At 38.3% G+C, this 13671-nt stretch overlaps 1 protein-coding gene across 1 annotated transcript in view; it reads left to right on the forward strand.

Moving 5' to 3' along the window:
• LOC120534751 (zinc finger protein 22-like) overlaps positions 1 to 13671 on the forward strand; it is a 33872-nt gene that overhangs the window by 8735 nt on the left and 11466 nt on the right. Inside the window, exon 2 of the mRNA XM_039762332.1 lies at positions 4350 to 4810. Coding sequence (XP_039618266.1) covers positions 4350 to 4810 — 461 coding nt within the window. The remainder of the gene's footprint in view (positions 1 to 4349; positions 4811 to 13671) is intronic.

The following is a 13671-nucleotide window of genomic DNA, read 5'->3' on the forward strand; positions in this document are numbered from 1 at the left end:
TGATAACTGCTTTGCACACTCTTGGCATTCTCTTGATGAGCTTCAACAGGTAGTCATCTGAAATGGTTTTCACTTCACAGGTGTTCGAGAGAATGCCAAGAGAGAGTTGACGTTGACATGTCCAGGGTTGCACCACATTGTATTCACATAGAGAGCTGTGTTAATCTGCACTGCTGTTTAGCTTTAGTGCTCATGTGGACCTTTAATGTCAACCTCCATAAAACTCGCCGGGTTCTCGTTTCACCACAAGGCATGTAAAGTGATGTCCAGGCGCTGTTTCATGTTGAATGACAGCTTTATTTCGTTGTGCAGCACGTACTTTTAGTCACATTACACTTCACACACACAGTACAGTATTTCAGTAAATTGATTCATAGATTTATATTAAATAATATAAAAAACTGTAAGGTTATTTGAGAGTGCGATGTTTCGTTGAAAAGTCTTCACATTAAGAATTTGAACACGGAGAGACAAACAGAGATAAGTGCTCAGGGTTTGGGGATACCGTTTTATGGATGTGCAAGTTTTCATTTGCTCGCCTCAGCGTTACTGCACACGATTTAAGTGAGGGGTGAGTAGTGTGACCTCCAGCCCAGTGCCGAACTTTACTCGAGTCAATCCCCCTGTGGCCGCCCGCGTGTCTTTTCTATTCAGTCATCAGTGTGTGTCTCCAGTTCATGTTTTTGAGTCCATTTTCTACTTCACATTGTCCAGTCACACAGTCACCACCTCCTACTCTACATTTTGATTATTTACCGTGTATTCCTGCATTCCAAGCTCATTTGACAATGATTAAAGAGAAAGTGGTGCAGATTGATTTACAACTCCAAATGCCACCTTCAACTGACCAGCAGAAAACTGGTAAATACATTAATTCAATAAATAATCACAATTTGAGGAAACAGAGGCCAACAACTGTCACTGTTAAACATAACATAAAATAGCATATCGCTATTCGATAATTGATTTGTGGATTAATTATTCAGTTGGGCTAAGATTTACCTCTTCAGTGTTCACTGAGACAATCGCAGCACCAGCTTTTGATCTCAATCAGCAAAATCTACCTCCCAAAACAAAGTAAACCCAAGATCATAGAATCAATTTAAAATCCACCAGCAGCTCAAATGTTTACCTCTCCTGCCCCCTCATTCACCCCACATGGTGGGTGTCTTTCTCACAGCTCAGTAATCACCTCACACACTAAATGCTGCTCTCTTAAGAAATACCAGCACAAGTCTCACCTCCACTCGGTGATGTCACCTGTGTGTCCACCTGCGACCAAACTCCCTAATTATTAAGCTGACCACCACGACCTCCCTCACTAACTGGCTCAAGTGACATATGTGTTGTTCCAAAGTCAGTCTTCTGAGGTTGTACCCAAAAAACTGAAAACCTGTGCACCAATTTAAACAAACAAATTAAGCAAATCCAGTGTCCAGCAATAGATAGAATAGACTTAGTGGAACTTTATTTGTCACAAGGTAGAAGTTACAGAAATTCTTTAAAAAGTAAAAAAGATAGATAAATAAGAAAATAAACATACACACACACTTTGGTCTGAACACAAACAAGAATGACTATGAAGCATGAAAGATAAAAAGTAAGAAAAGTTCTGAATTGGCTGTCACTGTCGGCGTGAGACATTAGCATACATTTGCTGTTGGTATAAAGGAGACCCCGTAGTGTTTCTTGACACACTTATGTGGAATGATTTGAAAGAACTCCATTTTACTGTTTCAGAGAGAGGATGTGCAGCATTGTTCTTAATGGCACTCAGTTTGTTTAAATCCTTTCCTCGGCTACAGACTCCAGGGGGTCCAGGGTGCGTCCCATGACTGATCTTGCCCTTTTAATTAGCCTGTTCATTCAGTCGGCCTCTCTTGACGTGATGTACACAGCTCAGCACAACGCAATGTAGAAAATCACACTGGTCATCAGAAAGTGATAGAAGATGTGAATTATGTCACTTCCCACATTGAAGGAACACGGCCTCCTAATTGAAAAGAGCCCGCTCTGTCCTTTCTTATAGAGTTAAATCATTTTTTCCTTTTAACACGACACACATCCATCCCTGTTACGGCGGGCAGTTAAGTAGCTTAAGTCGGGTCAATCAGATATTTATTAATGGAGAAGGGATGGTCACAGTTTAACAGAACAATACACTTTATAACTTTTAGTGACAACAAGGTGGTTTTATTAAATTTGATAGCACAATCAATAGTTATGATTGATTCATTGGGTAAAGATGGGACTGGTGGCCTTTAATGAATTGAAAAGGTTTGTCAAACCTACTGACAAAAATAGAAGTTACGGACCATCAGTTACACCTGTCAGCCTAAGCTAGCATACCCCTTATTTCACTTGCTTGTCTTCTCCTGTTGCTGCTGCGCATTTCAGCAAAGGTAAGTTCCTCTTTCATCTCCTCCCTCCAGACTTTTCTGTTTCTTAACACAAACCTGTGCACCTAATTGTACAAACCTTCATCAGTATCATTTACGCACAACAGTTTTTGGTGAATCGTTTAAATTAATTAAATTATTTATATCCATTTATACACTATTAATGGCAATTATTAAATAATAATGATTATTATTAAATAATTCCTCCCATACAAGTAACATTTCTCGGACTGCCTTCTTCCATCTCCGAAACATTTCTAGACGAAGTCGTCCTGTTCTTGTGCAACACAGTACTGAAGTATTGGTTAATGCCCGAGTCACCTCACGTATAGATTACTGTAATGCTATTCTATCTGGCATCCCACAAAAACGTATCCATCGGTTACAACTTATTCAAAATTCTTCTGCCAGGATAATAACCTGCTGTTCTAAATCTACTGAACATATTACACCTATTCTCTCTCAACTTCACTGGCTCCGCGTTCACTACTGAATACAATACCAAAAACATGCTCTGAACATTTAAAGGTTTCCACAACATCACTGATCTCCTACAGACTGACACTCCTCTCGCTCACTCAGATCCTCATCTGCAGCTCGACTTTCTGTACCACACATAAGTCTTTGTGCTGTGGTAGCTCGAGCATCTCTCATAGTGCTCCTAAACTCGGGAATTCTCTTCCTCTCATATTTGTCAGCTCGATTGAATAACAAATTTTAAAACTGCCCTCAAACTTATCTTTTCAAACCTGCATACTGATTGTGAATTTTGCAGCTCGTGCTGCCTTCTCCTTCCCGGTGTCTGTATCATCTCCCATGACTAACTTTTCCCTTCTTTAACCTCCTTGTGTTTTCTCTTTTCTTTTTTGCTTCCCCGTGTCCTGCCGGTCCATAAATAAACCTCTCAATGGGCGCAACGCCTTATTGACAAGCCGCAGTAAGCTGATGAAGCAATTGAGAACAATCGGGTGCATCTCGCCCCAATCAGCTCCCCGCGGTCGTGCAATCGCATTTTGAAGTTATGAAGTAATAGTATTATTATTGAAAGTTGCACTATTATTTATTTTATTGTTATTATTTATTAGTTTAAATATTATGCAGTTTAATGATGATAAAGTTGTTTAAAAAGTCACTTTAATGTGTCCGTGGACAGAGATTGTTAACATTAACAAAAAGTGTAGTTGGTTTACAAAACATATTTACTCTTTATTCCTTTTCTAAAACATGCTCAGTGCAATATAACGTTTGACAAGCACCTCTGGATATTTTACTAAGTCTAAATGCCTCTTTGGATGGTTGACAATATGTTGTCAAAATTACAGTTTAAGTTGTTTGCAAAATTTGTTCAATAAAAAGGTTCTATATTTTGACGGCAACTTTCATGCAGTGTGATTCGTTCTCTTCATTAGTGCCTCATTAGTGCCCCCCTCCTTGAAAAGTATCACTTTATGGGGCCATGCAAACCAGTATTAATACTTTTGTGCACATTAAAATGTTTTTTTGTACAATACTCATGCCTGTGGAATAGATTATTGTTGGCCAGTCTACTGCACTAATCGCAGTGGAAAATGTGGTTAACTTATGCATGGGGAAAAAAAAAAACTTGAAAAATACCGTGATATAGAATTTTGGTCATAATGCCCAGCCGTAACATAAACCAATAAGACAATTCTGGGACCCCCGCAGCATTTTTTGTTTAATTCAAGTAGTGAATACTGCTGACCCACAACTCTGTAAGATGGTCTTCTTGTTTCAGAGTCTGTTGGACCTTCACTCCACTCCCAAGATTCTGATAATCTGAAACGAAGAGCATTGAGTTACTGTCAGCATGTTACAAACTGTCTAACTTTACATTAACCATAACATAGAGCCTGTTCTAAAATGATATTCAAGTGTCTTTAGACATAAGTGATGAAGTTTTAATGAAGTTGTTTTCTGTTCTTTTCACAGAGAAAAAGAAAAAGCTGCTGTTTACTGGAACATCCCAATGGATGTGAAACAGGAGACCTGTGACGTGGACACAAATATCATGGAGAAAACTGTAAATATTAAGGAGGATGACTGTGAGTGGGAGTCCATCTACCTTAAACAGGAAAGTCTGAGCATCAAGGAGGAGGACAGTGAACTGCAGCCAGTGGGCATTAAAGAAGAACCTGAAGAGAAGTCTGTCAGTATTGAGATACATAACCATACAAATCTGGACAGTGTAAAAGAAGACACCCTTCATGATGGGTCTGAAGATGGATTGGTGACCAGGTTAGACTCTTCTCATAGCAGACACTGTTCATCTCCAGAGCCTTCTATCAATGTGAAATCTGAATCATTAGAGTCTGATCCAAAGAGGGCTGAGGAATCTACATCTGTTAGAGATCAGAAAAATAAGCAACCACCTTCAAAAAAGTCTGGAAAAAGTAAGTGTAAAATAAAAATGTGTAAGATTTAGGGTTGGATTTATGAGCTTGAAATGTTGGGTGTTGTGATTTTTATGAGAAACTTAGAAATGGAGTGAAAATACTTTATTTAGTTGTGTGTTTGAATATAGTGTGAGATTTCATCAATTGTAATGTAAGGTTAGCAAATTGCTATTCTTCCATTATAGAGACTTTATGCAAAAGTCCTCAGCCTATCCTGGATAAAGAGTGCTATACAAATGTCCAAGAGCAAGACAAAGGTATTGATCCCTCTGGAATTTCCTGGGTATCCATATTAATTCCTCTTAACAATGTGGTCCGATCTTCAGCTAAGCTCCGATTACACACAACCTCAGTTGTCCTAAACTACTGTAATAACACAAACAATCGGACGGCTTCTTGTCAGTCCTGAACACATCGTTTAAACATTCACAGTCCACTACCTGACCCTCCCATCTTTACAGACTGGTTGACCCTTCTTTAACAGTAATGAATTAAACAAAACTTTTTGTAGATACTTATTAGCAATGAATTTTAGCCCATTCCTTCATTCCAAACCTTTCCAATTCCTTCATCCCTGAGAGCCCTTTTCTGATCGGTTCTCTTTAGGTCAGGCCGCAGCATCTCATGTCTCTTATTGGCCATTCCAGAACACCAGTTACCGTATGTTTAACCCTTTCTGTTTTTGAATTCTTCCTGTGTTTGGGCTCATTGTCCTGTAACATCACTCAACTTTTGTTAGGCTTCTATTATCCTGATATTTTTCTGTCAGATTTCTTGATAATATTTTCAATTCAGTGACCGTTGATCATGTCAAGTATTCCAGGCCATGAAGAAACAAGCAGGCCAAACTATGTTGCTCCATTCTCCTTGATGATTTAGAATCAATGTGTGCTTTTGTATTGCCTCCAAACTTGGTGTTGCATGTTTTGACCAAAGACTTCAACTTTTGTCTCATTCATTCACAGATCATTGTCTGTTCTGGAACATCATGATGATCTTTTGCAAGTTTTCAGATGTGCAGTGATGGTTTTGCTAGATTGCATTGATTATTTTGGTGTTGTCCTTCTGTAAACTACATTCTTACCCGTTTCTCCATAAGAACACATGGACAGAGATTTTCTCAAGTCTTGTAGCTTTCTGCAGGCCCTTTGCTCTGCCTGTCTGGGTTCCTTTTCACCTCTGCTTTAATGTTGTGATCTTTGTGGGTTGCCCATTCCAGTAGTGAGTTTCCTCCATTTTTGTAGACAGTATGGCTTTCTGTGCATTGACATACATCCAGGTCTTCCAAAATTCTTTTATCACATTTGCCAGCTTTATACATCTCTTCAGTTCTTCTAAGGTTCTTGTGACATCCTTAAAGAAGTATCTGGATGAAACGTCAAACATTTGGATTACACATTGAAGCGTGGATTGGAGAAACAACTTAGACTGACATGCTGACATCATTCTTAAATCATAAAGTGAAAAAGGCTGTGTGTTCTGTGCTAGTCTGTGATCCTTCTATGTGAGTGTGCATTAAATATAACTTTTGCTCCTAAATACTTTGTATTTTTTGTTGGTAGCTATTAAGGAGCAGTGAAGCAGTTTAATAGTTTTTAACTTTTTTTTTTTTCCCTATTTACAAGGGTATTTTTTCTATTTAAAAGGTTTTTTTGTTTTTGTTTTGTGATTCACACAACAGCAGGTGTTACGCCAGTCTTACTCCAACCTTTGGATTTGTTGGACAGAGGGTGAAGGAAGCTTTTGAAGTAGCCGACAAGTCAGTGTCATAGCAATAAACAGGCAAAAGTAACTGTGATTTGTTAGCAGAAAGAAGTTCAACATTTTACATGTGATGCAGGATGGATTCAAAGTAATTGAGAAAATCTTTGCAGTTGGTAAATAAGGAAGTAGAAAAGAAGCTGTAACGGAAAAAAGAACATCTGAATAAGTCATTTAAGATTAATAACCCCAGTGCTAACAGTAGTGCATGTGAGAGCAACCATTAGGAAAGTTGTGAGATCTCTAAAAGACAGTTAAAGAGAAATTTTACAGCCAAAGACATTCTTTCAGTATTTTAGGAGTAAAAGAACAATCAAGGAGGAAGTGAAGTGCCGCATGAACAATAAAGGGGAATTACAATACACAGATGTGAAATATAAAATGCTGTAAACTTTCCATTTTTTGAAGATTTCATGTCTGAAAAAATGGATAACCTCTCAGTTGTAACAGGGACTACTAAGGAGATACTAACAGATTTGGAAATTGTAGAGAGAGAAGTGCTGCTGAGATTGAATTGGTTGAAATCAAACAAATCTCCAAGACCAGATGCTATTTATCCTCAATTAGTGTGTGTATATATATATATATATATTTATATATATATATATATATATATATATATATATATATATATATATATATATATATATATATATATATATATATATATATATATATATATATATATATCCTTTGATGGGTATTTTTAGTAGTTACTGCACCCTGGGACAATTTTTATGAACTGGAAAATGTAATCCCATTATATAGAAAGGGTGATTGGGAAAACTGAAGTATCAACAGGTCAGTAAGCTTAACTTGCATCACAGGAAAATAAATGAAATGACTTATTAAGGAAAAAATTGAGTGACACATGGCAAGAACAGGAATTTTACTTAACAGTCAGCATAGATTCAGATGAGGGAGGTTGCGTTTTACTAACATGCTGGAAATCTATGAGGAACCAATCAAAGGATATGATCAAAGTGGAACATATGATATTATTTATCTGGACTTTCAGAAAGTATCTGATAAGGTGCGACTAAACTAAAAGAAGTGAAAGTTCAGGGTGTGGTGTGCAGATGGGTACAGAATTGGCTAAACACAGGAAGCAGATGGTTATGGTGCAAGGAACCCTATCAGAACTGGGTGGTTGTAAGAGTAGTGTCTTACAAGGGCCAATGTTAGGGCCACTGCTATATAAATATACTAGCAGAATACCCGCGCTTCGCAGCGGAGAAGTAGTGTGTTAAAGAAGTTATGAAAAGAAAAGCAAACATTTTAAAAATAACGTAAGATGATTGTTAATGTAATTGTTTTGTCATTGATATGAGTGTTGTTGTCATATCTATCTATTTATATATATATATATATATATATATATAGCAAAATAGCTGCGATTGGCAGCGAGAAGTAAAAAGAAAAGGAAACATTTTAATAATAGCGTAACATGATTGACAATGTAATTGTTTTGTAATTGTCATGAGTGTTGCTGGCATATATATATATACACACACACACACAGACACATATATAAACATATATATATATATAAACATATATATATATATATATATATATATATATATATATACACACATATATATATACAGTTATATATATACATATACACACACACATATATACATACTGTATATACAACATATACATATCTACATATATACTGTATATACACATATATATACAAATCTACATATATATCTACATATATATATTAGGGGTGGGACTCGATAAAAAAATTAATCCAATTAATTAGAGGCTGTGTAAGAATTAATCTTGATTAATCGTATGTAATCGCACACGTAAATTTGCCCCAAATCGCAAATGTTTTTTTTTTTTTTTTTATTTAAAACGGTTTTAGTGGGCGACAGAATCAAATAATAGACATGGACATGAATATTGTAAACTGAAGCTGTTTTAATTTCTGAAAAAAGCCTTTAAACTGCATTTGAATTCAAAATAGAAACAAAAATATCATCCCTGGTTAAAATTGGGCAGACTTAAAAATAAAGTGGTAGTTTAAGTACTTTAAGTACATTTTCAGAATAGTATTGTCTTTAAATAATAATAACCAAAATTTCACCATAAAGTGCAGTTTTTCTTCTTAAAAAAATAAGTCAGAAACATAAAAGGTAATTTGACCAGCTTACTCTTTAAACTCTGAGTAACATTAGCCAAAATTATTTTGTACATTAGGCTAAAACAGTGTGATCATTGAACATTTTGTAATTAGATGTATTTAGAATTACTAACGGTCACGGAAGTCCAATGATCCCCAGTAAGAGCCACAAAGTCCGCTTTCTGTAATGCATCTAATTTTGCTTGCTTTTCAGTGTGCACAAAACCATGCTTTTATCAAGGCTTCGGGTAGTCGAAATGATCAGTCGTAGGAACGCGCTTTATTCCGACTCTAACATTTTTGTAGCTGTGATGTGTGCATCAGTGTAATGGATGTACCAGGAAATCATGCATTGACAAAAGTTCCCGTTTGCTTGGAATTGAAAGTGTGATTAAATGCGTTATTTTTTAACGCGTTATGGAGTACATGCATCGAAGCTTCTCAACTGTGCTTGTGCTAAGAAAGGGAAAATTTTAAAAATAACGTAACATGATTCTGCGTTAACCTAATATTTTTTCATACGTCCCAAACCAAGGAGATGGGAAGGTAAAATGAATCGGGTAGCGCGTACATACTCAGTACATCCCCTCTCGGGAAATCGAACCTCGAATGTTAGAGGCAAAGACTCTACAATTGCGCCACCGCTTATCTATGCTAAAGTATGTATTGTAGATCGGGCTATAGATATACATTTATATATATATACCCATGTATCGCAGTGGAGAAGTAGAAGTTATGAAAAAGAAAAGGGAACATTTTAAAAATAACATAACATGATTGTCAATATACAGTAATTGTTTTGTGAGTGTTATTGAATGTTGCTGTCATCAAGGATTTGATTATCATTATTTCTTTCAATCAGGCTCGTATTTGTACGATGTGTTCAAGTTACATTCCGTGTTTGTCAATCGTTGTAAAGATAAGAGGTTTCATTCATCGATTAGTTCCTTACTGCATCAATAAACAGCTCGTCTTCCTTTTTATCTGTGATGTGACAAACTGCATGCACGGGTTTTTTTTTTTTACGCTGTCTTCCTTTAGCGGGACATTGACTTTTCCACCGTGTGCTTTGTTTCCACAGTAGCTGCATTTATGAATATGCTTATCAGGCGCTTCATATTTTTTGCTGCCTTTTCAATTGTGTAATTCGGTTTTTGTTCAGCGCTCTTTGGAACTGTTGCTTTTTATCTGTGCACTGCGTCAGTTCACGTGAGCCACTCGGTGTACTTGCATCGAAGGTTCCCAGCTGTGCTGGTGCCATCTCATGCTATGTCCATGGCTGTATTTAATGTTACCTTAGTCCTGGCACTTAAACTCAGCGAAACTGCGAGAGAAAGTTTTGTGTCAAACACCACCCTGACCATCTCATCTTCCTCTCCATAAGCACAGTCCTTCACCCGTGAATATTTACCCGTGGCAGTTTGCTATTGGATTGCCGCTGACGGATGGCCTTATATGGGCAGGCACTAAATTACAAACGCCAGCGCAGCCTGTCTATGAACTTAATTTAAAGTGTAGGTTTACATCGTGCTTTGTTTCCGAAGTAGCAGAACTCGCTTCTTATTGTTTCGCTGCCTTCTCAATTATATAATGCATGTTTTCTTGAGCGCTTTTTCGAGGTCCTCCTGGTTTTCTATGTACTGCGTGATTACGTGGGAGGCGTGATGATGTCACACGAAACTCCGCCCCCACGGCGTTGAAGCTCATCTCCATTACAGTAAATGGAGAAAAACTGCTTCCAGTTATGACCATTACGCGTAGAATTTCGATATAAAACCTGTCCAACTTTTGTAAGGAAGCTGTAAGGAATCAACCTGCCAAATTTCAGCCTTCCACCCACAAGGGAAGTTGGAGAATTAGTGAGTGAGTGAGTGAGGGAGGGAGGGAGGGAGGGAGGGAGGGAGGGAGGGAGGGCTTTGCCTTTTATTAGTATAGATTGTCACACACGTGTGATTGGGAGACAGCTGAATGTCCTAAATGATAGAAATACCACGCCAGACCAGGGGGCGGCAGGGTGTGCTGACTGTTTCTCTCAATCTCTCTACATGGAAAATCCTGCAGGGTTCTGGCACCAATAATGACGTCACTTCCGGTCCCAACAATGTCACTTCTGGGTCTGATGACATCATTTCACTTACCGGCCTTTAAAGCTGGCATATTACCTCCATAATATCTGAACTATTTTGGACTCAAACCTCTGAACATCTCTTTTCAATTTACCTCAATTTTGCAGCCGGGAAACAATATACGGGTGGATGCCCCAAACCTTTATGATGTCTGTGACTCATCTTTGTGACAGTGGCTTTTTAATATCTGTTGAATTTTCTCAAATCTATTGCGTAACTGCACAGTATATTCTAATATTGGTAGAGGGAAGAGCTTCATCTTCCCATCCTGCTTTTAAAATATTCAATATTCCCTGAGGTTGTCATCCTTAACAATTTAAAAGGAGAGAGCCCTGTCCCTGCTGACCACCTTGCGGAGCATTTGTTTGAGAGTCTGATTAAATCTTTCTACTAGACTATCGATTTGTGGATGATATACCGCAGACTTTAAATGCTTTATTTTAAGTAACTTGGCCATTTCCCTAAATGTTTTCTGACGTGAAAGGTGTCTCTTGGTCTGTAAGGACTTCTTTAGGGATTCCAACACATGCAAAGACTCCTACAATTTCCCGTGAGATAACTTAAGACATGGCTGAGTGCAAGGCAACAGCCTCTGGGTATTGATTAGCATAATGATATAAATGATTTGGATAGGAATAAAACAAGGTGGTTAAATTTTCAGATGATGCCAAGGTAGGTGGATTTGGCAGGTAATCGAGAATCTGTTGAATCATCACAATAGAGGGATTTGGACAGTATACAGGGTTGGGCAGATTTGGTGAAGATGAAATTTAATTTAAGTAAATTCAAAGTATTAAATGTAGTAAGTAAAAATGTATGGTTTGTATACACAATGGAAGGTCTTATGATAAAGATTTCTGAGTTGTAGTGAAATCATCACCACCGACTCCTAGAGAGTTCAGAAGCCATTAAGAAGGCTAAGAGAATGTCAGGTTATTTAGCGCCCTGATGTGTGGAGTACAAGTCACTGGAGGTTATGCAGAGGCTTTATAAAACACCACAGGCCTCATCTGGAGTACTGTGTGCAGTTTTAGTCTCCAGGCTACAAAACAGACCTAGCAGAGGTAGACAAGTCCAGTGAAGAGTGACTAGGCTAATTCTAGGGATGTCAAGGTATGAGTTATTGTGCCGATGCAGGTTCTGCTCCATGCTCCCATCTGTCTTATGGGAGCTCTTGAACCCGACACCGTCGGTAATGTCACCAATGAGCTGGACAGTGACGCACAACAATGTAGCAAGGGGATGGTGCAAAAAGTGCAAAGTGCTTTATTAAAACAACAATCAAAATCAAATCAGTGTTCAAATAAGTAAATGCAGCGTTTCTCAAAAATCTTCAAATAAGTAATCCAATAATTGCTGTGAATTGTGGAGGTTAAAAACAATAAATAAATTCTTAAAAACAAGGTTAAAACAATGTCTTTCTACTGGTGACTCCCCTGCTTCTCCTGTCCAGGCTATGCACCAGGGGAGCCACCCTACTTGCAGCTAACCTTCTTTCTGCCTTCTCCTGTTGGTCTGTTCACCTCACTGATCCCTGGCTCCGGTGGGCTTCACCTGACCATGACTTGGGCTTCCCAGCGACCAGGGCGCTCACGCTGGGGCTTTCACATACCAAGTCCCAACTCCCACTGCTTTTCCGGCCTTATGCAGCAAGACATCCTCCTTCCGGTCACTCCCGCTCCTCAATAATGCTCTGCAGGAGCGACCACTACCGCCTGCTTCCGGGGTGCTGGCCAAACACCCAGGCTCACTACTCAGCTGCAGGTGTTCTCTACTACAAGCACCTTCGCTCGTTCATGCACCAGCTCTTTCCTCCCTACTTCCTGCCTTTTCTCCTTCTCAACCTCCGTCCATTTTTTTTTTCCTCTTTTTTTTTTCTTCCCTTTCTAGCCACCTCACCCTTCTGTTTATCACGGAGAAATGGATCAGATGTGGCAATTGGCAGCTCCCAGTATCAATTACGGATGCACACGACTCCTCACCTGTGGTCTTATGTGAGGACTGTTTGCGTCATTAATCATGCAGGAACCGCTCTGGCCACACATGCCACGCCCCCTCTCTAAGCCACGAGTGCAGCGATTATTTATTTTAAAAAGTGGCCTTTTTGACGTGAGCTGTGGACCTGCTATGCCACAGTTATCAGAAAAGTTTGAGTTCAGACTTTTCAGTTTAAGCAAATGGAGATTAAGAGGAGGAATGACTGAAGTATTTAAAATCATGAAGGTAATTAAAGCAGTCGAGCTCTACTTAGCTGATAATTTAAAAAGAGTTCAACAAGAACAGGAGAACACAGTTGGAAAGTTAAGGGGAAATTTTACATTAACATCAGAGAGTTTCTTCACCCAGAGAAACACAGACATGCGCAATAAATTACCAGGTAGTGTGGAGAGAAGGACTTTAGGGACCTTCAAAACTCGGATTGATGATGTATTAAAGAAACTAAGTGGATCAGATAAGCAGATTGGGATAACTTGCCAGTTCTCAGAAATTTGTTTGTAAAATTTCCACTTTCTGTTTACACAAAGGAAAGTAACTTTGCAAGGCTCTCTCTCTTTGTTTATCTTACTCCTCTGTATGAGAAGGGGGTCTCTGGCCATTAGACTCACAATACATCAAGGCAACTCATGTACTCTTAATTTAAGAAACAGAATAATACAATGTGTTGATAAACAGAAGGATTATTTAAATTTGATAACTGATTATTTGTTGACAGTGAAGAAAGGACGCAGACAGATGAGACTTACAAGCATATCTCAGAAGAGATTGCTTCTTTACTTGCTGTTTAGAGTTCTAATTTGTCTTGGCTCAGATAAACAGTTTTATCATACCGGGGC

This window comes from Polypterus senegalus, chromosome 8 (genome assembly GCF_016835505.1).
Source record: "Polypterus senegalus isolate Bchr_013 chromosome 8, ASM1683550v1, whole genome shotgun sequence".
NCBI lineage: Eukaryota > Metazoa > Chordata > Cladistia > Polypteriformes > Polypteridae > Polypterus > Polypterus senegalus.